This window comes from Fundulus heteroclitus, unplaced genomic scaffold (assembly GCF_011125445.2).
Source record: "Fundulus heteroclitus isolate FHET01 unplaced genomic scaffold, MU-UCD_Fhet_4.1 scaffold_71, whole genome shotgun sequence".
Classification (NCBI taxonomy): domain Eukaryota; kingdom Metazoa; phylum Chordata; class Actinopteri; order Cyprinodontiformes; family Fundulidae; genus Fundulus; species Fundulus heteroclitus.
In genome coordinates this window covers 180,865-208,498 of record NW_023397154.1, presented here as the reverse complement: position 1 = coordinate 208,498, position 27,634 = coordinate 180,865, and the positions used below count along the sequence as shown (strand labels likewise).

Genomic DNA, 27,634 nt, shown 5'->3' with positions numbered 1-27,634 from the left:
AGTTTGAAATGTAGTCATTCAGACAGTAGACCAAATATTTTGCTGGAAGTATTGCATACTTTGTTCAGTTTACAGAGTTTATGGGTGCCAACATATACTGGAGGAAGACTAAATGAGTTGGCTGATAAAATGTCAAGAAGGCAACACAGAGTAAGGTTAGTGTAACATTTAATGTTAGTAAATCAGAGGCAACAAGTAATATTAAATAAAAAAAATCACATGTTTTTGAGTCAAAAAAGAGCAGGAGAAATAAGAACTGTACAAAGTTGTAGAATCAGAATCAGAATCAAGTTTAATCGCCAAGTAGGTTTGCACATACAAGGAATTTGACTTGGTGATGATGGTGCAGACAAAAATAAGAATACAATAAAATAAAGTAAAATGGAATAAAATCAATATATATACAGAAGTAATATACATTCAGTAGACTGTGCGTTAATGTAACGCAGAAGCTTGTAAGTCCTGAACGGGGGGAGAGACAGTGTCCAGAGTCACAGGCGTCTCTTGAAAAGAGCAAAGATTAATTACAAGATAAAGATTTGGACATACAGGACTTTATTCTACATTATCCAGGAGACAAAAACATTATACAGGCAAATACAACATTTGTGGTGAAGAGGAAATGATAGAACATGTCAAACTGAAGTGTCAGAAACATGAGCATCAAAGGAGATTCGTGAGGATATAACATTAAAATTTAATTTGATGGATACATGGCAAATAAGTTTAGTGAGTAAACATATACACATAATAATTATATTTTTATGAAAGATAAATAGATTAATATAAGATGATTAAATTATACAAATAAAATATATTATGAATAAATTTAAAATCACGACCAACCTTACTCCACACCAGTCGGTGGCGGTAATGCGCACTTTAATGTTTTGGCCAACCGCCATAGGCAGCAGAAGAAGAAAGCCTCGCTTGTCAGAGAACCAATGCCGAAATGACGTAGGCGCGCTAAAGATGGCGTGAGTTTTAAACCGTCGCCGGGTGACGTTACAGTGAGTGATTGTGACTGCCGTTAAATTATCACCTCTAAATTTGTTTTTTAACCACCGGAAGTGGGTTTAGATCGTCTTATTTTTGGTAGAAAGTGTTGGAAGCGGCAAAAAATACGGTTTAATGTTCCAAACATCCACGAAAAGCTTTATTTGTTGTCGCTTTGATTTTACCACAGCTCCTCTCTGATTATATCTGCCGTGTTTTACTTATAGAAACATTAAACATCAAAATAATGTATTATTAGAGTCAATAAGCTGCGATGTGTTCGGGATGCATAAACGCTTCCAGGCGAGCAGCGAGGAGCCCCGACCTGCAGCTTTTCTAGCCGCTTTCAGCAGGTTTTCACCCGGATGTTTAAAGCGGAAACGGCGCCGAATTATCCAGCGGGTCAGAAATGTTCCGGAAAACCAGAGTTTGTTGTCCTGGAAAATTTATTACCCAAGTTATTCGACGATCGACCATTAATGGGCCGATTTGTGAAAGGAGATCGTCGCGGAGTGACGCCCGCTGTTGGCAGGGAAACAGCTGATCCTGGGACGGCCTCCAGGGGCTCTGGTGGCTGGCAACATAAACTAAACAACAGCTTAAACTTTGAATCTGTTTTAATAAAATAATAACTGGAGTTTATTATTTTTAGTAACGTGATTTTAGGCTCTGGAAGCTGATAATCAGACCCAGACTGTAGTTGATCGCTTTGGGAGTCATACAGATGTCAACAGAGAATAACAGAGAATAACAGAAATTAAGTTAAAAAACAGTACACTTACCTCAATAAAGAAGAAAATGTAACAAATTAATTAGAAATACGTGTCTTAGTTACTATTTCATCAGATATTCTTAGGATGTGCTGTTTAGGCCAGGATTATGAACGTAAACAAAGGACTGACTTTGGTTTTACAGGCTCACACAGCCTGCAGACCTTAAGCATAAAGAAATAAACTTTAGAGGAAATAAAATAAAGGGTTAAAGGAACGGTATCTGCATGTTTTTATAATGTATGTATAAAATTATTTGATTTATATAAGAGGAGGAAAGGGCAGACTGTGGATGGGCAGAGCTCACCAGTGTAGCTGACTCCTCAGTCTTTATGTCACTTTTCTATCCTAGATGGGCACAAACGGAAAACAGCTCATAGGCCACCTACACGGGGCAGGATTCAAACCCAAGACCCTCCTCCTGCAGCCCCACATGTGTTCAATCTACTTAATAACCCTTATGGTTTCTCATCTTAGTTTAAGATGCTTAGGAGATTGTTTCCTGCCGTTTTAAATAGCTGTAAAGCAAACTTCATCTTTATCTCACTGGTGACTTTAAGTCTACATTTTATAAAATGTCAGAACAGTAAAAGCCCAGTTACATGAGTGGAGTATCTGACTCCTTTCTCCTCCTCTCTTCAACATCCACCTGCAGGAGGAAGACCGTAGAGTCGACATGCAGCCGGGACCGGTGGACCGGAGCGGAGAGCCCGGCTGTGGCCGGACAGCGGAGCGGCGCAGGACCGACCGCAGGACCCGGACCCGCAGCTCCAAGGAGGAAACCTCAAGGTGAAGATGAAGCCAGGCTTAATTAACACATAAAACTCCTGCTTTTAAAATCAGATGTTTGGAACAGATGCTCTACACGACCTGATGCTGATGTCAGGAAACAGTTTAATTAGATAAAATAATCTAAACGTGGATTTATGGCTTAAATTAATTCAGTCATACGTTAAAAAAACTGTAATAAGAAACTACATGTTTTTAAAATTAAAACTATAAGGAAATGCAATTATTGTCAGAATATTGGACATTAACTGAAACATCTTTCTTTTAAATAATTATTCTAAATTAAAATGGTCTAACAACGACCAAAAACGGGTCGGTGTCAGCTTTATGTTTCGCTTTACAACCAACAAGCTGCACAGCAACAACAGAATAATTAATGGGAATAAAAAAGAAGAAAACACAGAAGACATAAATTAAATTCATTAGCTTAAATAAAATGGACTCTATTTAAAAAGCAAAGAGTAGAGGTGGATCTTTAAAAGCGCCTTCTGAGCAGCTTTTGTAGGAATCAGGAGATTATTCCATAGTTTTGGGGCTAAAACAGAGAAAACCGGATCACATCTACTGCTCTGGTTGCTCTAATAGCAACTGGTGGAATGACTCCTGTGTTTTTTAATGGAGTCATGTCAGATCCTTTAAATGTGATGAGTTAAGACTCCTAAAAAAACAGCAACAGAGTGTTGATATCGATTCGGTAACAAACAGGAAGGCAGAACAGGAGTTATGTTCCTGCAGACCAGCAGCAGCATTTTGTACAAAGCTGCTGTCGGTGAAGGGAAGACTAACCACAACAGACACAAAGGGAAGGACAATAATCTGATAAAATGTTTATAGACACACGGGTTAATCTTTCAACATCTTTAGGACGGAAATAAGGCTTTTAGGGATGCAAGTTATCGATTAATATGTTATGTATTATATGTATCGATCAACTACTGATTCATTGATAAGAGCCGATTTTCTTAAAAACTCTGGGTTTCTCTTGTATCAAGAGGGTCTTTCCATAACATAAAGGGCTAATTTGTTTACAATATGCTGAATTATAAAAGAGGCACATCATTAGATTAGTTTATTATGCTACCTGTATTAAATATTGACTGAATAAACAAAAAAAAAAAAAATAGTTTTTCTCACACATTATTAAACCAGGACAGATTTATAATATATAACAAAAAAGAACAGACGCAAATAAGTTGAATAAAATATATGAAACACTAATAATCCTCACAAAATTCCTCACCGTCAGCCGTAATATTGGCTTCATGTGTTTTTCTTTCATGTTATAATCTTTTGCGTAATGTCCTCCACCACGTCCTCGCCTTCTGAGCACATCTGTGAGTTTTGGTTGAGAAGTTGACTCCGCTCCGCCATGCAGCCTGGTTGAATAGGAGCTATATAGCTGTCATCTTAAGGAGCTTGTTAAGTGTTTATGTTTAGAAACAGAACCACATAAAAAACATTTTACATCCTTGTTGTCATTCAACAGTGTAAAAATGATCCCACGCCAGACTCTGTTCGAACCACTTCATGTTGCGTCTGCCATGACAGACGAGCTGCACTTTAGAATGACCAACAGCGCCCTCTGCTGGACGGCGGCCATACGACAACAGTGGAAGAAGGTCTAAACGAAGTTATCAGTTAATTGGATGGAACAAACTTTAGTCTAATTAAACATTAATTGACAATTAAGCGTGAATCGAATATTTGTTCGCATCCCCGGCTTTACTTTGGCAAGTGGAAAATTCAATTCAATTCAATGTTATTTACATAATGCCAATTCATGAAAATGAATCTTGACGACTGAAATGATTTGCTTTGAGAATCTGACAGTGCGGACAAAGAATATGCCAAGATTGCTGGTAGAAGAGTTATTGTTTGTCAGAAAGCGTTTAAGAATGGCTTTGGAAAATCTGATTTCCCACATTCACAATAACCTCAGTTTTATTATTGTCATTGAAGTGGATGAATTTGGAGCTCATCCAAGTCTAAAGCAGCTAAACCAGGTCTGATAACTGCTCCAAGGAGTTTTTAATAAACAGGCAGATGGATATGAATGTAATCAGCAAAGCAGCAGAAAGACAAGCTATATTTTCTAAAAAAAAAATATATATATATATATATAAAAATAGACCCCTGGGACGACGTATATAAAGAAAATTAGACTGGTCCTAGGATGGATCCTTGAGGAACTGCAAAAGTAAGAGGTTCTGCAGGTGAGGAATGAACATCTATCTGGGCTGAGAAGCTCCTTTTCATTAAGTTTAAGTCATTAAGTTAGACTTAAACCAAGTTAAACTTAAACTTAAATCACTGTACGCCCAGATGATGCTCAAGGACAGCAGGGCTTCCCTTACCTGCCGTTATCATCCGGTCATTAAAACCCACCTAGGAGAGCCGTGATCCTTTTTTTAAACCCGACTGAATTCTTTTGGTAAACACGGTCCCTTTTCTTCAGGACCCCAGTTATCTTGGACTCCACGAGTCGCCAGGAGAAGCCGGCGGCCGGCAGAGGAGGAGAAGAGAGGAAGAAGGAGGGAGGAGGAGACAGAGGAGCGATGGAGAGGAGTGTGGCGGTGAGGCGGGCGGCCTCGGTGGGAGCAGGAGGCGGCGAGGGGACCAGAGAGCTGAGGTGGAGGCTCAACCTGCTGGAGAAGGAGAAGCTGAAGCTGACATGCAGCCACAACCAGGAGGTGAGCCTGCAGCGCCCCCTAGGGGCTGAGCTACCCAGAGAGAACAGAAATAACGTTAAAAACCAGGGAGAAATGGATTTAATATGACCATAATTATAGGATAGATGTGTGAAAAATAAACTGCAGCATTTAAAATCTGTGTTTTATTAACAAAATGTTCTCTTCTGCTGCTGAAAAACAGCTAAATAATAAATGTGATGATTTTCACCGTCAGTAGACGCTGCTGCCACCTTTTCTCTGTGACTGGACTATATTCCTGGTTCTCTGTGTTTCCTTCTCATTCATCACAGAGAACTGGACGTATCAGCTCAACACTTTATTATATTTGTATTATTAGGCTTTTCTCTAATATCTATTATTGATATTTAGTTTAGATAAATAAAAAAATGTTTTATTCCAGCGGAATAATCTCACTTTGATAGTTCTCCAGGGTTTATTCCAAGCACATTTATCCAGTGGGGGGAAAAAACCACACGTAGAAATAAACGTTTTAAAGAGAAAAGCAACTAGCACAGGGTTCCCACGGGTCCTTGAAAGTTTGTGAATCTAAAAAAATAATTCAAGGCCCTTGAAAGTTCTTAAACAGCCAAAAAACCACCTTGTCCTTGAAAGTCCTTGAATTTTTTTGTGGGGTTGAAAGTTCACACGGATGACGACTCATGTCATTATTTTACTACCACACGATCTTTTAAAATTATGTTGATTCCGCAGACTTTTAATTTGCAAAAGTACGTTTGCTCTTCTTTGTTAGTTGCTAGGCTACGGTTTAGGCCTACGTGCGTCCAATAGGTTACATTCACACAGTGTTGCCAACTCAGCGACTTTGTCGCTATATTTAGCAACTTTTCAGAGTCAAAGTCAAAAACTAGCTTAATCAAAGATGAAAGTAAGTGAAACAAATTGATATAATTCTGAACATCTCAATGCTGCACTTTTTTCCATAAGATTCAATGAAACGGTAGACTAATGTACATCTTATATGTAATGTAGTATGGCATAGCCATGTACTGTGGATATAAATGTAGGCTATGAATATGATCAATATTAACGTAGGCTATAAATTAAGTCCACTTTCTTGCATTGCTTCTGACCCAACAACTTCTATGCCGTTTAGTCTTTTATTGAATTTGCATTGTATTAAAATATGATAACCTATTCAGCGGCCACAGTAGGTAAATGTGTGGTCCTTGAATTTTGAGGAAATTGGTCCTGGAAAGTCCTTGAAATGTCCTTGAATTTGATGTTCACCAAGGTGTGGGAACCCTGTCTTTTATTCCAGCAGAATAATCTCACTTTGATTATTCTCCAGGGTTTATTCCAAGCACATTTATCCAGTGGGGGAAAAAAAACACATGTAGAAATAAACATTTTAAAGAGAAAAGCAACTATTAGCAGCTCCAAGAAGCCCTTTAAAATAAATGTTTATCTTAAAAAGGCTGATCTGGGACTTATTTCCCTACCTGTGCTTCCAGGTGTGCTCGCTGCAGGCGGAGGTGGCCCGCCTCCGCTCCTCGGTGGAGCGCGGTGAGGCGCGGCGGGCGGAGCTGCAGTACCAGCTGGCTGCGAGCCGCAGGGACAGGTGCGCTCTGACAGGTGAGCCGGTCGCTCGCTCGGTGCGACCCGACTCCCGGGACTCTGACTCACCGTGTCGGGGTTTTCTGTCCGGCAGAGCGAGCGGCGGAGCTGCAGGAGGCGCTGCTGGTCAGCCAGCAGGCGAGGCAGGAGGAGCGGGGAGCCGCTCAGCAGGAGGTGGAGGAGCGCCAGCGGCTGATCCAGAACTTGAGCTCTGAGAAGCAGAGACTGACCCGACTGCTGCAGGTCTGACTCACTTTAGGACTCAGTCTGCCTTATGAGTCAGTGATGTCACCGCTCAGACGCCTCCTTCCCTTTGTCCTCCTCCTGATTGGCTGTTTTTAACCATTACTATTTTAACTTAGCTCCATTTATTGTTAAATTATTCTCCTAACCTTTATTCATTTTAACTTAGTTACATTTATTATTAAATTATTGCCTTAATTTGACCTTTATTCAGTCAGGACGTCCCTTGGGTTTGACGTTTCTTTTCTAACGGCGACTAGAGAGAAACAAGCTCGTTGCTGGAGCAGCGTTTGGCATAAACTTTAAAATATTGACATATTAAAATATTAAAACAGATCAGAGAACATTAATGATTCCAGCAGCCCGCTGAAGGACAGCAGTGGCACATTGTCCACAACAAAAAGTGTAACTTGACCCGCTGTTATTATATAGTTATTATTGTTTATTATAGTTAAAAAAACAACAACAAGCCTTTTAAAACGTCCTGACACCCACACGTCTATCCAAAGGTAAAAACAAACTTTATTTAATGTTTTATAGCCAGGTGAGGCGCCACTACACCAGGAACCTGCAACCTTTACCGTCTAAAGAACCTTTTTACCTTCAGTCCACCTGAATTAAACTAGTTCAGAGCCGCAAATGTTGCCTGGCCTTTTGAAAAAAGACAGCTTATAATTTAAGATAAAGATCTAATGTAGGAAATATGTTGTCATTGTCAAAGAAACGCCCTTTTATCTCTATTTTGAGGTTTAAAAAAAAAAGATGGACGAATATTGATTTAAAATTAAATATTACTGGCACTTTTAGCATCATTCTGTTGTGATAATTAAAAGCAATTATTCCAAGGAAAAAAAACTGCCAAGACCTACATTTATTATCATTATTACATTTAAATACCATAATAAAAATATAATGTGTAGCCAAAGTTATTAAGAGCCACTGATTACAGACCCCTATGAGAAAAGGCTCTTAAAGAGACAGTACCCATAAATACAGAGAAGTTAATAAGGACTGAGTTTGAGTAAAGTTTATCATCTTTTATTAGTGGGATTTAACCACAAAGATAAACAGCAGTTAAATAAACATTTAACTAATAAAATTAAGACTTTTAAAGCTTTATCGCCGTCTGGTGCTCATAGTTTAGCCATAAAGGCCTCATAATATGGAGCAACATCTGTCTAATCCCGTTTTCCTCCTCCAGGACCAGGAGGCGGCTCTGGAGGAGTCCAGGAGGAAGACGGCGGAGGAGCAGCGGGAGCGTCAGCAGGAGGCGGAGGTGAGCCGGCGCCGAGCCGCCCAGCTGGAGGACCTGGAGGAGAGGCTGGAGCGGAGCTGCAGGGAGAAGGAGGTGAGACGTTAGGGTTAGCGTTGCCTTACGCTGAGGAGGTGAAGAAACTACTTCCTGTTTGTGTCCAGCTGGCAGGTCAGAGGGCGGAGGCTCTGGAGTCCAGCCTGGAGGCGGAGCGAGCGGCTCACCTGGAGTCCAGACACGACGTCCAGGTCCTCCAGGTAAGAGACAGAGACTCAGCGTCCAGGTGAAAGACTTTACCTGGAGGCTGGAGGCTGAGCTGCTTCCTCTGGTTGTTACTAAGCAACATTCTGTTTAACTAGGAACATAAAATAATAAGAGTGATATAAACTTAAACACTGCGTTGTGATTGGTTGGGAAAAAACTAATAAAAATCACGCTGTTAACCGCTAATTTACTGGCTTTATCTCAAATACACGTTTTTTCTTTCTGTTTAACTAAGAACGTAAAATAAAAACAATTATATAAACTTAAACCTCCCCTGCTCCTGCTGGTTTCACTGGTGGAGATAGGGGCAGAGTTTCTCCGTCACACTGAGGCGGTTCAGGATTATCGCTTAAAGTAGAGCTGGACCATGTAGAGAAAAGCATATCAATAAAATATAAATCATATTGATTGATATAAATTATTAGCAACAAATTTAAAACCTTTACTTTAGGTGCAGCCCTGGACATTTTATGCTATTATTACATTAAGAATAAAAACACTGAATTCAAACTCAACCCTTTGTTCAACCAACTTTTTACTAAAACTACAAGTTTTTAAAAAAGAAAAAAGTACGCGTGCTTTCTGACCTCTGTGAAGGGGGCGGAGCTTAGTTCCTGGGTTTGTGTTGTGATTGGTTGGGAGGATGTAATATTAACCTAAAATGCAAAAAGAAGGAAAACTTTTATTCTGTTGAACTTTTTATTTACCTTTTTTCTGCCATTAATATGCGTCTATGGATCGATTTATATTGTTATAGAATTATCGTCCAGCCCTCAGTTAAAATCACCCAATAGAACAATTTAGTCTGGCCCGGTGGCTAAATGCATTATCATTATTAAAAAAAAAAAATCCCCCCCCCAATCCCCCCCCCCCCCCCCCCCCCCCCCCCAGTGTCCTGTCTGGCAATGTGGCAATACTAATTGTTGTCTTAATGCCAAAAAGAGCTCATCAGATTTGACTTTCACAAGTGGAGCATTACTGCTTTTGCCATAGTGCTCCGCTTGATTTATGAATGTGAATAGTTTTATTATGATTCATGCGAGGAATATCTCAAATGATATGGACACTACAATGGGAAAGTAGGAGAGGAAAGGAAGAACAAGAAGAAAAGAACAAACGGTGAAATAAAGAGGAGATAAAAGGGAGATAATGATAAAACAATTATTGAAAAAAAAACATGTACTTCGTTTAATTGAAAATATGCAGTTCCTATATTGTCCACGAGGGGCGCTGTGTTGAATAAATGTTTTTCAACATTGTACAATCACTGTGATCAGTTCTTATGCATAATGCACAAGTAAATGTTTAACTGAGTAAAAGTATTGTTGAAATTGCACATACTTTTCTTAAAAACGCTGGATTATTCATAATATATTGTGTAAAAGTAAACTTAATTTAATATAAAAATCAACAACAAGTCCACATTTATTAGTTCTATTTAACCTTGCAATGAGTTTACTTGTGTGGCCCTCTTGAGATCAGATTAAGCTGAATGCGGCCCCTAAACCAAAATTAGTTTGACACCCCTGCTTTAGATGCACAGTAGTTTCTGACTTTATAAGGTCATACAGAGGAAGTCTAACTCATCTGATGACGTCTCCCCCCTCCTCAGGTGAGGACCAGGGACCTGGAGGCGGCGCTGGCGGTGGAGCGGTGCGGCCAGCAGGAGGCGCAGCGGAGCCTGGAGCTGCTGCGATCCAGCTTCAGCGAGCTGGAGAGGCTTTACAGCCTGGAGGCGGAGAGGAGGGGGTCCGCTGAGCGCGCCCTGGAGCGGTGAGCGAGCCGGCAGGGAGGCGCCGCTCTGAGCAGAACCTCCTGCAGCCTTCAAACGGTGCTTCCTACTGCCGTCATGGCGTGATGACGTGTTCATGTTCACGCAGGCTGCAGGAGGAGTTCAGTCTCTACAAGTCTGAGGCCGCTGTGGCCCTGGAAACCGAGAGGAAGGCGACCTTTGACCTCTCCAAGCGGCTGGAGGAGGAGGAGAGCCGGCACGGCGGCACGCGGACGCTGCTGCAGCAGGTGAGGCTGGTAGGACCAGAAAACGGCGGGAGAGGATTAGAAGAGAGAGAAGATTTGAGAGAGAGAGAGAGTCACGGGGAGGAGAGAAGTAAGGGGGAGGGTAGAGGGAGAGAGGGCGGTAGAGGGGAGAGAGAGAGAGAGGGAGAGAGAGAGAGGGAGAGAGAGAGAGAGAGAGAGGAGAGGAAGAGAGAGAGAGAGAGAGACACACCACACACACAGAGAGAGAGAGAGAGAGAGAGAGAGAGAGATAGAGAGAGAGATGAGAGAGATAGAGAGAGAGAGAGAGAGAGGGATAGAGAGAGGGATAGAGATATAGATAGAGAGAGATAGAGAGATAGAGATAGGAGAGAGGTAGAAGAGAGAGGGAGAGATAGAGAGAGATAGAGAGATAGAGATTAGGAGAGAGATGATAGAGGGAGGAGATAGATATGGTCGGGATATAGAGAGAGATATAGAGAGAGATATATGATAGAGAGGAGAGAGAGAGAGATGATATAGAGAGGGTAGAGATAGAGAGAGAGAGGATAGAGAGAGATATGAGGATAGAGAGAATAGATATATATATATATATATAAGATAGATATAGAGATTATATATATAATATATATATCATATATTATATATATATATGTATGTATTATTGGCCACGACAATATATATACATACATATATATATATATATAGATAGATAATATATATATATATATATTATAAATATATATGTATGTGATAGATATATATATATAGGTATGGATATATATAGATGTATGTATATATATATATATATATATAGGTATATATATATATAGAGATATGATAGATATGTATATATATATATATATATGGATATATATATATGGACATAATATGTATGTATATATGTATATATATATATGTATGTATATATATATATATATATATATATATATTATGTATATATATGTATATAATATATATATATATATAGATATGTATATATAGGTAATATATATATATATATAGGTGTTATATATATATATGTATATATATATATATATATATATATATATATATATGTATGTATATATATATATATATATAGTATGTATATATCTAATATATATATGTATATATATATATATGTATATATATATATATATAGTATATATGTATGATATATATATATATATGTATGTATATATGTATGTATATATGTATGTATATATATATATGTATGTATATATATATATATATGTAGGTATATAGATATTATAGATGTATATATATATTAGATGGAGTAGAGAGATAGAGAGAGTAGGGAATAGGAGAGATAGATATAGGTATAGTAGATAAGTATATATAGGATATATAGTATATATATAGATAGGGATAGATAGTAGAGAGATAGGGATAGAGATAGTATATATAGATATATAGAGATATAGAGAGAGATATATATATAGAGAGTATATGAGATATAGATAGAGGTATAGAGAGAGATATGATATAGATATAGATATAGTAGATATCATACATAGATATAAGAGGGATAGATTAGAGATAGATATAGAGATATATATATATATAGATAGAGAGATATATAGTATATATAGAGATGGATATAGATATATATATATATATATATAGAGTATATAGAGGGATATAATATATAGTATGTATATAGGTATGTATATATATATATGTATATATATATATAGATATATATAATATAGAGAGATATAATAGATAGATAGAGTTATAATAGAGATAGTATATATGTATGTGGATGGATAGAGTATATAGGTATAGAGTATAGATATAGATAGAGAGAGAGAGAGATATACATATATATAGATGATATAGTAGGTATATATATAGATAGAGATATATATGTATATATGTATGGATATATATATATATATATATATATAATATATGTATGTATATATTATATATATATATGTATGTATATATATATGTATGGGAGTATATATATATATATATAGTATGTATGTAATATATATATATGATATATATAGGTGTGTGGTGTATGTATATGTATATATAGTGTGTGTGTGTGTGGTGTGGTATGTATCATATATATATATATATATATATATATATATATATATATATATATAATATATATATATATATATATATATATATATATATATATAATTTGTGTGTGTGTATGTGTTATGAATATAAGGATCAATTTGTTAAATCTAAACATTGTGTTCTTCATTATTTCATAAAACCGTGTCACATGTGAACCTTTAGGAACAGACTTTTTGGGGGGAGTATTAAAGAGGTAAAATTAATAATAAGAGAAAAAAAGTCCTAGGTCAATAAAGTAAAAAAAAAACAAACAGAAAAGTGATAATGTTATGAGAAAAACGTCATATTATGAGAATTAAGGGGGAACATTTCCAGAATAGTCACAGTTTGCAGAACTGACGCATCGCAGCAGAGGCAGAACCCGCCCAATGACGCGTCTACTCTTATATTATGTCTATGATTGGCTGATCAGAACGGACCAGAAACCAGGAAGTTCTGCTGAGACTCAGTTTACGTTCTGCCTCAGTTCGACTGTGCTGCTAAAACATCATTTAAAGGCGTTGGGGGCGGAGCCTAAAGGCCAGCCATAACGCGAGGCGTTGGGGGCGGAGCCTAAAGACCGCCATTAACGCGAGGCTTTGGGGGCGGAGCCTAAAGGCCGCCATAACGCGAGGCGTTGGGGGCGGAGCCTAAAGGCCGCCATAACGCGAGGCGCTGGGGGCGGAGCCTAAAGGCCGCCATAACGCGAGGCGCTGGGGGCGGAGCCTAAAGGCTGCCATAACGCGAGGCGCTGGGGGCGGAGCCTAAAGGCCGCCATAACGCGAGGCGTTGGGGGCGGAGCCTAAAGGCCGCCATTAACGCGAGGCGTTGGGGGCGGAGCCTAAAGGCCGCCATTAACGCGAGGCATTGGGGGCGGAGCCTAAAGGCCGCCATAACGCGAGGCGTTGGGGGCGGAGCCTAAAGGCCGCCATAACGCGAGGCGCTGGGGGCGGAGCCTAAAGGCCGCCATAACGCGAGGCGCTGGGGGCGGAGCCTAAAGGCCGCCATAACGCGAGGCGCTGGGGGCGGAGCCTAAAGGCCGCCATAACGCGAGGCGCTGGGGGCGGAGCCTAAAGGCCGCCATAACGCGAGGCGCTGGGGGCGGAGCCTAAAGGCCGCCATAACGCGAGGCGCTGGGGGCGGAGCCTAAAGGCCAGCCATAACGCGAGGCGTTGGGGGCGGAGCCTAAAGACCGCCATTAACGCGAGGCTTTGGGGGCGGAGCCTAAAGGCCGCCATAACGCGAGGCGTTGGGGGCGGAGCCTAAAGGCCGCCATAACGCGAGGCGCTGGGGGCGGAGCCTAAAGGCCGCCATAACGCGAGGCGCTGGGGGCGGAGCCTAAAGGCTGCCATAACGCGAGGCGCTGGGGGCGGAGCCTAAAGGCCGCCATAACGCGAGGCGTTGGGGGCGGAGCCTAAAGGCCGCCATTAACGCGAGGCGTTGGGGGCGGAGCCTAAAGGCCGCCATTAACGCGAGGCATTGGGGGCGGAGCCTAAAGGCCGCCATAACGCGAGGCGCTGGGGGCGGAGCCTAAAGGCCGCCATAACGCGAGGCGCTGGGGGCGGAGCCTAAAGGCCGCCATAACGCGAGGCGTTGGGGGCGGAGCCTAAAGGCCGCCATTAACGCGAGGCTTTGGGGGCGGAGCCTAAAGGCCGCCATAACGCGAGGCGCTGGGGGCGGAGCCTAAAGGCCGCCATAACGCGAGGCGCTGGGGGCGGAGCCTAAAGGCTGCCATAACGCGAGGCGCTGGGGGCGGAGCCTAAAGGCTGCCATAACGCGCGGCGCTGGGGGCGGAGCCTAAAGGCCGCCATAACGCGAGGCGCTGGGGGCGGAGCCTAAAGGCCGCCATAACGCGAGGCGCTGGGGGCGGAGCCTAAAGGCTGCCATAACGCGAGGCGCTGGGGGCGGAGCCTAAAGGCCGGCATAACGCGAGGCGCTGGGGGCGGAGCCTAAAGGCTGCCATAACGCGAGGCGCTGGGGGCGGAGCCTAAAGGCCGGCATAACGCGAGGCGCTGGGGGCGGAGCCTAAAGGCTGCCATAACGCGAGGCGCTGGGGGCGGAGCCTAAAGGCCGCCATAACGCGAGGCGCTGGGGGCGGAGCCTAAAGGCTGCCATTAACGCGAGGCGCTGGGGGCGGAGCCTAAAGGCCGGCATAACGCGAGGCGCTGGGGGCGGAGCCTAAAGGCCGCCATAACGCAAGGCGTTGGGGGCGGAGCCTAAAGGCCGCCATAACACAGTCTGCTGTTCTCCTGTGTTCAGGCAGCTGAGCGGCAGGCGCAGGCAGACGAGGCCTTCAGGGACACCCTGCAGCGGGTCTCCGGCCTGCTGCCGCCTGCAAAGCATGATGGGAAGCCGAGTCCTGGTGAGGTGCTGCAGCAGCTGGAGGCGACTCTGAGCGCCAACCAGCGCCGCCTGGAGGAGTCCACCCAGCAGGTACCGCCCGGTTCCCTCCTAGCAACCCGCCGCTGTCCTCTCAGGAACTCAGCTCCGGTTCTGGTCTCGGTTCCCCCCCCCCCCCCCCCCCCCCATAGGTCGGGGTTCTGCTGGACGCGTCCCAGAAGCTGCAGGAGGAGAACCGGCTTCTCCAGCGGCTGGTTTCAGATCAGCAGGAGCAAGCCGAGGTAAGAGCAGAACCTCAGCTCGGGATTTGAACCGGCAACCTGGGAACGTCTGATCACATTTACCGTGTTCTACCGACTATAAATCCTTAAACCTTCTCAGAAAAGAACGGTTCTGACTCTCTGACCCGGCAGGAGGCCCGGCGGGCGCTGGTCCAGCTGCAGGAGGAGGCGGCGGCGCTGCGGCTGCAGAGCTCTGATTGGTCGGCGCAGAAGAAGGAGCTGCAGGAGGAGCTGCAGCGAGAGAAGGAGGAGAGGAACCAGGAGGTCCAGGAGGTCCGGAAGGAGGCGGAGGTGATTCTGCTTCTACTCTCTGTCTGGCTCCAGGAACACCTGAGAGCGGGTTCTCCTGGTTCCACTGGTTCCACTGGTTCTCCTGGTTCTCCTGGGTTCTGTAGGTTCTCCTGGTTCTGTAGGTTCCACTGGTTCTGTAGGTTCTCCTGGTTCCACTGGTTCTCCTGGTTCTGTAGGTTCTCCTGGTTCTGTAGGTTCTGCTGGTTCTCCTGGTACCACTGGTTCTCCTGGTTCTGTAGGTTCTCCTGGTTCTCCTGTTTCTGTAGGTTCTCCTGGTTCCACTGGTTCTCCTGGTTCTGCTGCTCACTCACCTCTCTCTGGTTCCACCTCAGGCCCGTCTGCTCTTCCTGCACCGCCTGCACCAGCGCCTGCTGCCCCGCGGCATTCTGGGAGATGTGAGCTGGGCGGAGCTGTGTGAGGCGGTGACCCAGCGGGTGGAGGAGTTGACCTCTGACCTGCAGAAGGCCGAGGACCAGGTGAGACCTGCTGGTGTTCAGCTCCTTCAGCTCCGCGGCGTCCCAGCATGCCGCGGGGCTCTGACCGGCGCGGCGTCCCAGCATGCCGCGGGGCTCTCACCGGCGCGGCGCTCCCTCCTCTGTGCAGGTGGCCGTGCTGCAGGAGGCGTGCAGCAGGAGGAGCGCCTGCGTGCGTCAGCTGCAGCGCAGCCAGCAGGGCGTGCTGGCTCGCCTGGAGGAGAGCGTGAGGAGCAGGGAGGAGGCCTGGAGCCGCCGGCACGCGCTGGCTGTGGTCCAGCTGCAGAGCCAGCTGCAGGTGAGGGGGGGGGGGCTTCATGAGCTACATCAGTGTTTTAATGCAGAGGCAGTCTGGAAGGAGTTTAATAATCCGTCACTTTGTTCCAGTTTCATTCAGCTTCACCATCAGTTTAAAGTTTAAAGAGTGTCCAGCAGGGGGCGCTCACACCTGATTCAACATGAGAAACAGGAGAGGGAGGGAAGTTTGATAAACTTCTTAATTTCAGCCCCAGTTCTGATCATTATTGTTATTTTTTTTAACTTTATTTTTAGTTGTTGAACAGGAACAAACATGCAGTAGACTAAGTAATGTGATTTACATTAATTTACTGGTCTGAACGGCCAGAATACAGAGAAGACAGAAGAGGCAGAAATACACTGCAAAAAGGCAACTAAGAGTAAAATGTTATTTAAACGAGTATATTTGTCCTGGATTTGAGCAGCTAAATAAACTATTTACCAGTGGAATGAGTAGTTTACCCCTAAAATAAGATAATTAGACATCCTGCTCTTGAAAAAAAATGTATTTTAAGTGCAGACATCTTATTCCATTGACAACTAGTCTTATTTAGCTGCTCAAATCAATGAAAAATACTCATTTCAAGAACATTTTACTTACTTTTAGTAAATAGTTTCCAGTGTATTTCAAATTCAAAATGAGAGATTGTTACAAGTCTTTGAGCTCTGCAGGAAAAGGGAACTAAAAGTAAATAAAATCTTATTGAAATTACTTTATTTGTCCTTGATTAGAGCAGATAAGTAAATATTTCTGCACTTAAAATAGGAACAACTCATCTCCATCATCTTATTTCAATTGAGTATATCTAATTATCTAATTTTAGGGGTAAAAATACTCATTCCATGGGCAGATAATCGTATTTAGCTGCTAAAATAAAGGACAAATAAGGCAGATAATCGTATTTAGCTGCTAAAATAAAGGACAAATAAGGCAGATAATCATATTTAGCTGCTAAAATAAAGGAGAAATAAGGCAGATAATCGTATTTAGCTGCTAAAATAAAGGAGAAATAAGGCAGATAATCGTATTTAGCTGCTAAAATAAAGGACAAATAAGGCAGATAATCGTATTTAGCTGCTAAAATAAAGGACAAATAAGGCAGATAATCGTATTTAGCTGCTAAAATAAAGGACAAATAAGGCAGATAATTGTATTTAGCTGCTAAAATAAAGGACAAATAAAGCATATGATCGTATTTAGCTGCTAAAATAAAGGACAAATAAGGCAGATAATCGTATTTAGCTGCTAAAATAAAGGACAAATAAGGCAGATAATCGTATTTAGCTGCTAAAATAAAGGACAAATAAGGCAGATAATCGTATTTAGCTGCTAAAATAAAGGACAAATAAAGCAGATAATCATATTTAGCTGCTAAAATAAAGGACATATAAGGCAGATAATCATATTTAGCTGCTAAAATAAAGGACAAATAAAGCAGATAATCGTATTTAGCTGCTAAAATAAAGGACATATAAGGCAGATAATCGTATTTAGCTGCTAAAATAAAGGACAAATAAAGCAGATAATCGTATTTAGCTGCTAAAATAAAGGACAAATAAAGCAGATAATCGTATTTAGCTGCTAAAATAAAGGACAAATAAAGCAGATAATCGTATTTAGCTGCTAAAATAAAGGACAAATAAAGCAGATAATCGTATTTAGCTGCTAAAATAAAGGACAAATAAGGCAGATAATCGTATTTAGCTGCTAAAATGAAGGACAAATAAGGCAGATAATCGTATTTAGCTGCTAAAATAAAGGACAAATAAAGCAGATAATCGTATTTAGCTGCTAAAATAAAGGACAAATAAGGCAGATAATCGTATTTAGCTGCTAAAATAAAGGACAAATAAGGCAGATAATCATATTTAGCTGCTAAAATAAAGGACAAATAAGGCAGATAATCGTATTCAGCTGCTAAAATAAAGGACAAATAAGGCAGATAATCGTATTCAGCTGCTAAAATAAAGGACAAATAAAGCAGATAATTGTATTTAGCTGCTAAAATAAAGGACAAATAAAGCATATAATCGTATTTAGCTGCTAAAATAAAGGACAAATAAGGCAGATAATCGTATTTAGCTGCTAAAATAAAGGACAAATAAGGCAGATAATTGTATTTAGCTGCTAAAATAAAGGACAAATAAAGCATATGATCGTATTTAGCTGCTAAAATAAAGGACAAATAAGGCAGATAATCGTATTTAGCTGCTAAAATAAAGGACAAATAAGGCAGATAATCGTATTTAGCTGCTAAAATAAAGGACAAATAAGGCAGATAATCGTATTTAGCTGCTAAAATAAAGGACAAATAAAGCAGATAATCATATTTAGCTGCTAAAATAAAGGACATATAAGGCAGATAATCATATTTAGCTGCTAAAATAAAGGACAAATAAAGCAGATAATCGTATTTAGCTGCTAAAATAAAGGACATATAAGGCAGATAATCGTATTTAGCTGCTAAAATAAAGGACAAATAAAGCAGATAATCGTATTTAGCTGCTAAAATAAAGGACAAATAAAGCAGATAATCGTATTTAGCTGCTAAAATAAAGGACAAATAAAGCAGATAATCGTATTTAGCTGCTAAAATAAAGGACAAATAAGGCAGATAATCGTATTTAGCTGCTAAAATAAAGGACAAATAAGGCAGATAATCGTATTTAGCTGCTAAAATAAAGGACAAATAAGGCAGATAATCGTATTTAGCTGCTAAAATAAAGGACAAATAAGGCAGATAATCGTATTTAGCTGCTAAAATAAAGGACAAATAAGGCAGATAATCGTATTTAGCTGCTAAAATAAAGGAGAAATAAGGCAGATAATCGTATTTAGCTGCTAAAATAAAGGACAAATAAGGCAGATAATCGTATTTAGCTGCTAAAATAAAGGACAAATAAGGCAGATAATCGTATTTAGCTGCTAAAATAAAGGACAAATAAGGCAGATAATTGTATTTAGCTGCTAAAATAAAGGACAAATAAAGCAGATAATCGTATTTAGCTGCTAAAATAAAGGACAAATAAAGCAGATAATCGTATTTAGCTGCTAAAATAAAGGACAAATAAAGCAGATAATCGTATTTAGCTGCTAAAATAAAGGACAAATAAGGCAGATAATCGTATTTAGCTGCTAAAATAAAGGAGAAATAAGGCAGATAATCGTATTTAGCTGCTAAAATAAAGGACAAATAAAGCAGATAATCGTATTTAGCTGCTAAAATAAAGGACAAATAAAGCAGATAATCGTATTTAGCTGCTAATAAAGGACAAATAAAGCAGATAATCGTATTTAGCTGCTAAAATAAAGGACAAATAAAGCAGATAATCGTATTTAGCTGCTAAAATAAAGGACAAATAAAGCAGATAATCGTATTTAGCTGCTAATAAAGGACAAATAAAGCAGATAATCGTATTTAGCTGCTAAAATAAAGGACAAATAAAGCAGATAATCGTATTTAGCTGCTAAAATAAAGGACAAATAAAGCAGATAATCGTATTTAGCTGCTAAAATAAAGGACAAATAAAGCAGATAATCGTATTTAGCTGCTAAAATAAAGGACAAATAAAGCAGATAATCGTATTTAGCTGCTAAAATAAAGGACAAATAAGGCAGATAATCGTATTTAGCTGCTAAAATAAAGGACAAATAAGGCAGATAATAAACGTGTGATTCAGCGAAGCCTCCATGGAGCTTCTCTCTCCTCTCTGGCTCTTCCAGCTCTGTCGCTCTCAGTGCGACTCCCAGCGGGACCGCGCCTCCTCTCTGGAGCGCCGCTGCTCCTCGCTGACCTCCGACCTCTCCCGGCTGCAGGGCCTCCTGTCAGGGAGCCGGCGGGAGGCGTCGGCCTCCCTCCTGGCCTGCGCCCTGCTGGGCGGAGCGCTGAGGCACGCCCGGCGCTGCGTGGCCGCCCTGTCCCAGCAGAAGGCTCTGCTCCGCCGGCAGCTGGCCGAGAGGGAGCTGCTGGAGCAGGAGGTCAGGAGGCTGGCCGACGCCCTGGGAGGCCAGGAGGAGGAGGAGGAGGAGGAGGAGAGGAGGAGGAAGACGAGGAGGAGGTGGAGGAAGGGTGTGTGTGCGGTGCTGGCTCTGCAGAGGTGGACGGCTCTGAGCAGGAGGACGGCGGCCTTGTTTCAGCTGGAGAGGAGCGGAGGCAGCGTGGCCGTCTGTGGAGACCCGACTACGGCAAGCCTGAAGGGTCAGTGTCTCACCTGCAGCACCAAGGTCCCGGGTTCAAATCCTGCCTCTTCCCGCATGTTCTCCCTTTGCCAGCCTGGGTTCTCCCCAGGTACTCCAGCTCCCCTGAGACCCTACAACCATAGATAATAATAATAATAATAATAATAATAATAATAATAATAATAGGTGGATGGATTTAATCAGATTAAACTATCCCTAAAAATATTTCTGTTTAAAAATACTATAAATGCTGCATATGTAGAGGTGCTGTAGGGCTTAAAAATAAAATCTCAGCTTTTATTACACCAAATCTGATTAAACCATTTATTTTGCTCTTTTTTTGTTTCACACATTTTCTTTAAATAAATGAGTTTAAAAGCTTTCATTTTGTCCGGGAGTTGACCTGAACTCAACGTGCAGCTAAATCCATTTTATATATAAAAAATTATATCTAATTTAAAATATCTATTGGTTTTACACAATGAGCTTCACCTGTGAACTTCAAACTAACTTGAAAAATGAGTAAATCTGCCTCATATTATGGTAAAAAAAAATATTTTGACAATATATTCTCCTAAACATACATGCAGCATTGCTGCTTTTCCCTTCATGAAAGCCCAATGGGTGCCTTGGCAAAATAAAATGCAGATTTTCAAAAAAATTAAATCTCAAAAATAAATAAATTCAAATTAATCGACTTATCACCAAGCCTAAGGTCTTGTTAAACTGATTTTCTAAGTATTTGGTGGAATAATAATAATAATAATAATAATAATAATAATACAGGACTGTCTCAGAAAATTAGAATATTGTGATAAAGGTCTTTATTTTCTGTAATGCAATTAAAAAACATGAAGTGTCATACATTCTGGATTCATTACAAATCAACTGAAATATCGCAAGCCTTTTATTGTTTTAATATAGCTGATTATTTTAGCGTACAGCTGAAGAAAACTCAAAAATCCTATCTCAAAGTATCAGAATATTTCCTCAGACCAAGTAAAAAAAAAAAATTATAACAGCAAAACAAAATCAAACATTTGAAAATGCCCATTAATGCAATCCTGTAGGTGGATGGATTTAATCAGATTAAACTATCCCTAAAAATATTTCTGTTTAAAAATACTATAAATGCTGCGTATGTAGAGGTGCTGTAGGGCTTAAAAATAAAATATCAGCTTTTATTACACCAAATCTGATTAATATATTTCTTTTTCTCCTTTTTTGTTTCACAAAAAAAAAATTTAGGACATTATTATAAAAACTTGCTTTCATGTCAAGCATTTTGTCCGGGAGTTGACCTGAACTGAAGGTGCAGCTAAATCCAAGCTGTGAAACAAGATGGCAGCCCTGGCGTGTTAACAATGAAAATATAAAAAAAAGAAAATATATTTATTTATTCATTTGGTGGAATAGCCACGTTATTTGATCACTCTGAACTCAGTAAGTTTGCAACATTCACAAATTTCTATTAATTAAAGCATATATTGGTCAAAATGACACAAGTAAACACAGAATACAAGTGAAGGGTTTTATTATTAAAGGTGCATAGCCACGTTATTTGACTTTTTTATTTATACGTCAGCAGCTCACTCTGGTTACATAAAAAGATGTTATGAAAGATTATCAGGTCCTGCTGGCGTATCAGTTATTATTTTGGTGTTTTAGGCTTAATTTTTTCTCAATTTGCTAGTAAATAAAGCCTTTCGTGTTTGTTTACGATTTTAACGGAAGTACAACACAAGGTTAAAACAAGGAAGCGGCTATTAGCATCTCCAGGTGAAACAATGAAAAAAGGTCCAAGATTCAGTGAAAAAATTGTTAAAATAATATGATTCCAAGAGGGAAACGCCTGAAAAGTCTCTGGGAGTCCAGTCTGAACTTTGATGTTCTCTGAATCAGACGCTAAACCTGCCGAGGCTCAGATGTTCTGATTTGAGGCTCTTAAACTTGCTGTAGATCCGTTTATTTACCATAACAATTTTATTTATGACGCACTTTAAACACCCATAGGACCAAAGTGCTGTACACCATCATAAGATACAAAATTATCAATCATAAAGCATTAAGACAAATTGTATATAAATAGTAGTAATAAAATTAAAGAACGTGGAACACAGTAAATTAAAGTCAACATCTCAGATTGTGTCAAAAGAAAATAGATGAGTCTTCAGAAGGGATTTAAAATCAGAAGGTGAAGAGGTCTGTTGTGCAATTATACACTATTTAATCTTATGTTATTGTTTCATAAATAACTCTCTGTCTGTTAAGTATTGTCTGGTGATGATCAGCTCTTAAGCTGATATCAAGACAACGGTTGAAAGGGATGAATTCGAGCACTAGCGATCTTTTAACAGCAAAACCTGCACACACATAGAATAAAGGAGTGACAACTTCTTTTCAAGTTCAAGAATTTAATAACAGAAATAAAATGAACATCCAGAGAACATCACTATGTAATGCTGTTTACCTGAATTAACACAATATTTTGGTTAATAAATCCTCTCTACTAGGCTAGTGAAACTTAACTAAACTACTAAGCAAAATGAAGATAAAAAGAAGCTAAGCTAAGGAACTATTTACATGCAAAAACAAACAAAAGACAAACAAGAGTGGTTGAAACGACCGAGTTTGTTAATGCGATTCTCCCTCCGGGCGCATGGGGTCGCTATGGCAACTCGGTGGCTAAGAGGTTACAACATAAAGTTGCCGAAATTGCCTTGAAAATCGGCATTAATATACCATATTGATGCGGGAATAAGGCTTATAACACCATCGGAGGATGGCAGAGCAGAACAGTTACGCTTTATGCTTTAAAACGGACTCCTTTGTAGGGGTCCGAAACCGGATGTTAGCAAGGCTAATAGCAGTTTGGCTAGCGCGACCTACCGGTTAGCCCTTTGTTCTAAACACCACGGTTTACAAACATTTTCGCAATAAACCTTTTTCTTCACCCTCAGACCGCTGCCCAAACCTGTCCTTTTCAGTTCTGTTCAGTTTGGCCATTCACGGAAGCGGCGTTGAAGGAGGAAGTTGTTGGTTTCTTCTTGGCAGGCTAGCGTTTAGCCCTGCAGCATGACGTGGCTAATCACAGCGTGGGGAGGGAATGGAGGCCTGGTCTGAGCACGTTCTCTGAACCGGTGGCAGTCCGATTTGAGCAGATTTCCTCAGAATTCCACATCTTTCCGCTCCACCTTGGCTCGCTACCTTTAAGCTTTGTAATCTGGGTCAAATACGTCTCCGGTTTCCTTACACCAGTGAGTGAGAGGCAGTACTGCCACCTGTAGGCGAGGCTAGCAATGACTTTTCATCCTGACGTTTTTAGATGAAAACACTTTTCATTTTTAATCTTGTCCAGATGAGAACGGTGAAGGCGCTGAAGGCGTTTGTGCCCGCTGGCTTCGCTCTAAAAGTCTTCCCTCCGTCGTTCTGTCCTCCATGGCCGACCTGCAGGGGGCGCTAGCTAACACAGGTAGCTAAACGTGCGTTTCTACGAGCTATCGACGCTCTGGAGCGTTCTCCATACGACCCGTCCTGCTGTCTGTCTCCGCAGCCTCGTCTCCTCCAGACGTGATCTCAGCTGCTCGCTCAGGCTTGTCCCGCCTCCTGGATCACCTCCTGGACCAATCAGATCCCAGCGTTCCCCGTGGTTCAGCTGAGGAGAAGCTCATCCAGGACAGGCAGACCAGTCTGAAGGTAACTCACACAGCCATGTCCTCGTTTAATCCCCCCCCCGTCCCCTGCTGACCACATGTCCCCCCCACCAGGCGCTGGTGTCCGGCCTCCAGCAGCACTTCCTGGATTTCAGCCAACGGCTGCACTCCGCCGAGGTGGAGAGGCGGAGCCTGCGGCTGGAGGTGGCCAATCTGAAGAAAGGGCTGCAGCAGGAGAGGGCGGAGCTTAACCGGACGGTGAGATTCACAGATGTGTGCTGCTTATGTCTTTTTTCAGGTTGTTTTGTGGATTTTATTCCAGAACAACAAATAAAAAAAAAAAAAAAAAAAGAGTTTCAGCCCTGAAAAGGCAGCGTCCCGTTTAACTCTCTCCTCCTGGTGGGTTGCTCTGGTGCTCAGGTGCCGTGGGAGCGCTTCCAGAGCGCCTGTGAGGAGCTGCAGCAGGCCCTGAACAGGGAGCAGGAGGCGCAGGAGCTGATCCAGGAGCAGTCGGCCCGGCTGCAGGCGCTGCAGCAGCGAGCCGACAGACACTGCTCCAGACAAAGCGCCACGCTGAGCCAAACCAGACAGGTCCGCCGGCTGCTAGCATGTTTACACAAACCTGGCTTTGGCAGTTACCTGACTCCGCCAGATAGATTTGCTCCGCATATCCATCTGGAAACATTCCGTTGAAGTAATTTTGGGAAGGGGCGAAAATACTGGTTAGCTGATTGGCCTATGTTGGTGATAGACGGGCCAAATGAACCAATCAGATTCGTCGTCGCTCGTAACAGAGCGACGACGAAAACACAACCACAAGCCAAGCTACTCTTGCTGCTGCAGGTAAAGGCTCGTTAGCTCAGCAAAGAAATACTCTGTAATTCCGATAAAACTTGCTCGATAGCCACGCTAACGCTAGTTTCATCGGCTGAAGCCGCCATGTTCTTTAGACTGAACTGTCGCGCTTCCCGTTGCGTCACACCTCAACCCGCCTCAAAGCCAACGCTGATTGGACGTTCGTTTGGTGAACGGCTCCAAATTTTCTTCAACGGAGGGTAGCCAGACTGATCTGCGAGTGAAACCTTGAAAGCTCGCGAGATCAGGATGGTCTCACGAGGCTACTTTGGCAGTGGAAGGGTGGCAAATATTGTGTCAGGAAGGGGAAAAAACAAAAAATATGTGTTACGTTGTTGTTTTTTTACTGGAAATAAAGGAATCCTGGCCTGCTGTTACTCAATCTAAGGTATTTCTAGTCTATGAATCTGTGATTTACTGACTATCATTGCCTGATTTACGACCATAAAGCAGACGTAAAAAGCCTGAACTCTTAGTTTTCTCTGTTTTAATCTCAGTGACCACGTTTTCCTCTGCGTCTCTCTGCAGGCGCTGTCGGAGGTGCGGCAGCAGCTGAGTAGGAAGGAGCGCTCCCTGAGAATTCTGGGTAAGCACATGTCGGGCGTCCAGAAGGAGAGGAGGCAGCTGGAGGAGAAGCTGCAGAGAGCGGAGGAGCAGCTGAGGGAGAACGTCAGGTAACTCCGTACGGATCGTCTCTGCTAAACTAACGTAAAGCGTTTCTTCTAATGTCACGTTTTAAGCTGATCTGGTCATGAACACTGTCTGCAGAGCTTTCCCTCCGCCGTCTCCCAGCTCCAGGAAGTCTCCGCCCACCGCGGTCATGTGACCGCTCTGAGCAGCCAGCAGCAGGAAAGCAGCGCCTACGTTCCTGTAGGGAACCCGGTTCTCCTCTCTCTCTCTCTCTGAAGACGTCTTTGTCCTTGATTTGAGCAGAAATAAGATTATCTGCCGGAGGAACGACTGTTTTACCCCTAAAATAAGAAAAATAGATAAACTGACATGAAATAAGACCATGGAGACGAGTTGATCCTGTTTTAGTAATAATAATCTTATTACTTTGCTGTTGAAATCAAGGATAAAAACACTAATTTAAAGAAAATTTTACTTCAGTTCCCTTCAGTCACGTTGTTAAACTTAAACCTGTTTTACCACTTCCTTCCTTCCTTCCTTCCTTCCTTCCTTCCTTCCTTCCTTCCTTCCTTCCTTCCTTCCTTCCTTCCTTCCTTCCTTCCTTCCTTCCTTCCTTCCTTCCTTCCTTCCTTCCTCTTCTCTCCATCTTTGCTTCCTTCTTTCTTCTCTCACTTCTTTCCTTCCTTCCTGCTTTCCTTCGTTCCTTCCTTCTTTCATTCCTTCCTATCTTCTTTCCTTCCTTCCTTCCTTCCTCTTCTCTCCATCTCTTGCTTCCTTCCTTCTTTCCATCCTTCCTTCTTCCTTCCTTCCTTCCTTCCTTCTTTTCCTTATTCTCTCCATCTCTTGCTTCTTTCCTTCCTTCCTTCCCTCTTCTCTCCATCTCTTGCTTCCTTCCTTCTTTCATTCCTTCCTCCCTTGCTTTCTATCTTCTTTCCTTCCTTTCCTTATTCTCTCCATTTATTGCTTCTTTCTTTACTTCCTTCCTTCCTAACTTCCTTCCTTCCTCTTCTCTCCATCTTTGCTTCCTTCCTTCTTCTCTTACTTCTTTCCTACCTTCCTGCTTTCCTTCGTTCCTTCTTTCTTCTCTCCATCTCTTGCTTCCTTCCTCACTTCCTCCCTTCTTTCTTTTCTTCCTTCCTTCCTTCTTCTCTCCATCTCTTGCTTCCTTCCTACTTTCATTCTTTCCTCCCTTGCTTCCTATCTTCTTTCCTTCCTTTCCTTATTCTCTCCATTTATTGCTTCCTTCCTTCCCTCCCTCCTTCCTTCCTCACTTCCTCCCTCCCTCCCTTCCTTCTTTCTTTCCTTCCTTTCTTCTTCTCCATGTCTTCCTTCCTTCTTCTCCATCTCTTCCTTCCTTCCTTCCGTCCGTCCTTCCTCCCTTCCTTCCTTCCTTCCTTCCTTCCTTCCTTCCTTCCTTTTCTCCATGTCTTGTTTTTCTTCCTCACTTCTCCATTCCTTCCTTCCTTCCTTCCTTCCTTCCTTCCTTCCTTCCTTCCTTCCTTCCTTCCTTCTATTTATTTTTTGTAGGTAAAATCTGGTAAATTTCTGGGTTTTTATGCCATTTATCACCAGATTTAAAGGTTTTCTTCGTCCTGAACATATTAAACTGGGACATTTTGAACATAAACCAGTTTTTATGATAACCTCTTCAGTCCAGCGAAGCATTTATTTCATCTTTCCTGAATCTCTGTCTCAGGAGGAGCTTCATCCTGATGAGGAGAAAGCTGCCGGTCCAGAGACGTCTGGAGGGACGTGGAGACGTCCACCAGCTTCACCGGTCCTCCCAGCTGGCTGCTGACCAGATAGAGGAGCCTAAACTGCTCCATCAGGAGCCATGAAGGTCTCTGCTGGTTCTGTTCTGACTCGTGTCGCTCCAGAACTTTTTATTGTTCTTATTTAAATCTCACTGTAGTCTCCTGCTGTGGTTTATGACCAGAAATAAACACATTTACCAGGA

At 41.9% G+C, this 27,634-nt stretch overlaps 1 protein-coding gene across 2 annotated transcripts; it reads left to right on the top strand.

Moving 5' to 3' along the window:
* The first annotated feature begins 939 nt into the window (after window positions 1-939).
* LOC105919319 (coiled-coil domain-containing protein 171) lies at window positions 940-27,634 on the top strand. Of its 2 annotated transcripts, XM_036133986.1 has the most exons (22): window positions 941-1,010; window positions 2,422-2,555; window positions 5,011-5,245; window positions 6,718-6,838; window positions 6,915-7,063; window positions 8,265-8,411; window positions 8,480-8,572; window positions 10,192-10,352; window positions 10,460-10,598; window positions 14,937-15,110; window positions 15,209-15,298; window positions 15,431-15,589; window positions 15,922-16,065; window positions 16,193-16,360; window positions 20,084-20,558; window positions 23,898-24,011; window positions 24,093-24,235; window positions 24,307-24,450; window positions 24,613-24,783; window positions 25,576-25,721; window positions 25,816-25,917; window positions 27,374-27,634. In XM_036133986.1, exons 2-21 carry the CDS (start codon window positions 2,443-2,445, stop codon window positions 25,871-25,873), a joined length of 3,144 nt encoding a protein of 1,047 aa, XP_035989879.1. In that variant the 5' UTR covers window positions 941-1,010; window positions 2,422-2,442; the 3' UTR covers window positions 25,874-25,917; window positions 27,374-27,634. The 2 variants fall into 2 exon arrangements, with proteins under 2 accessions (XP_035989880.1, XP_035989879.1); XM_036133987.1 differs by lacking the exon at window positions 24,613-24,783 and having other exon boundaries at window positions 940-1,010.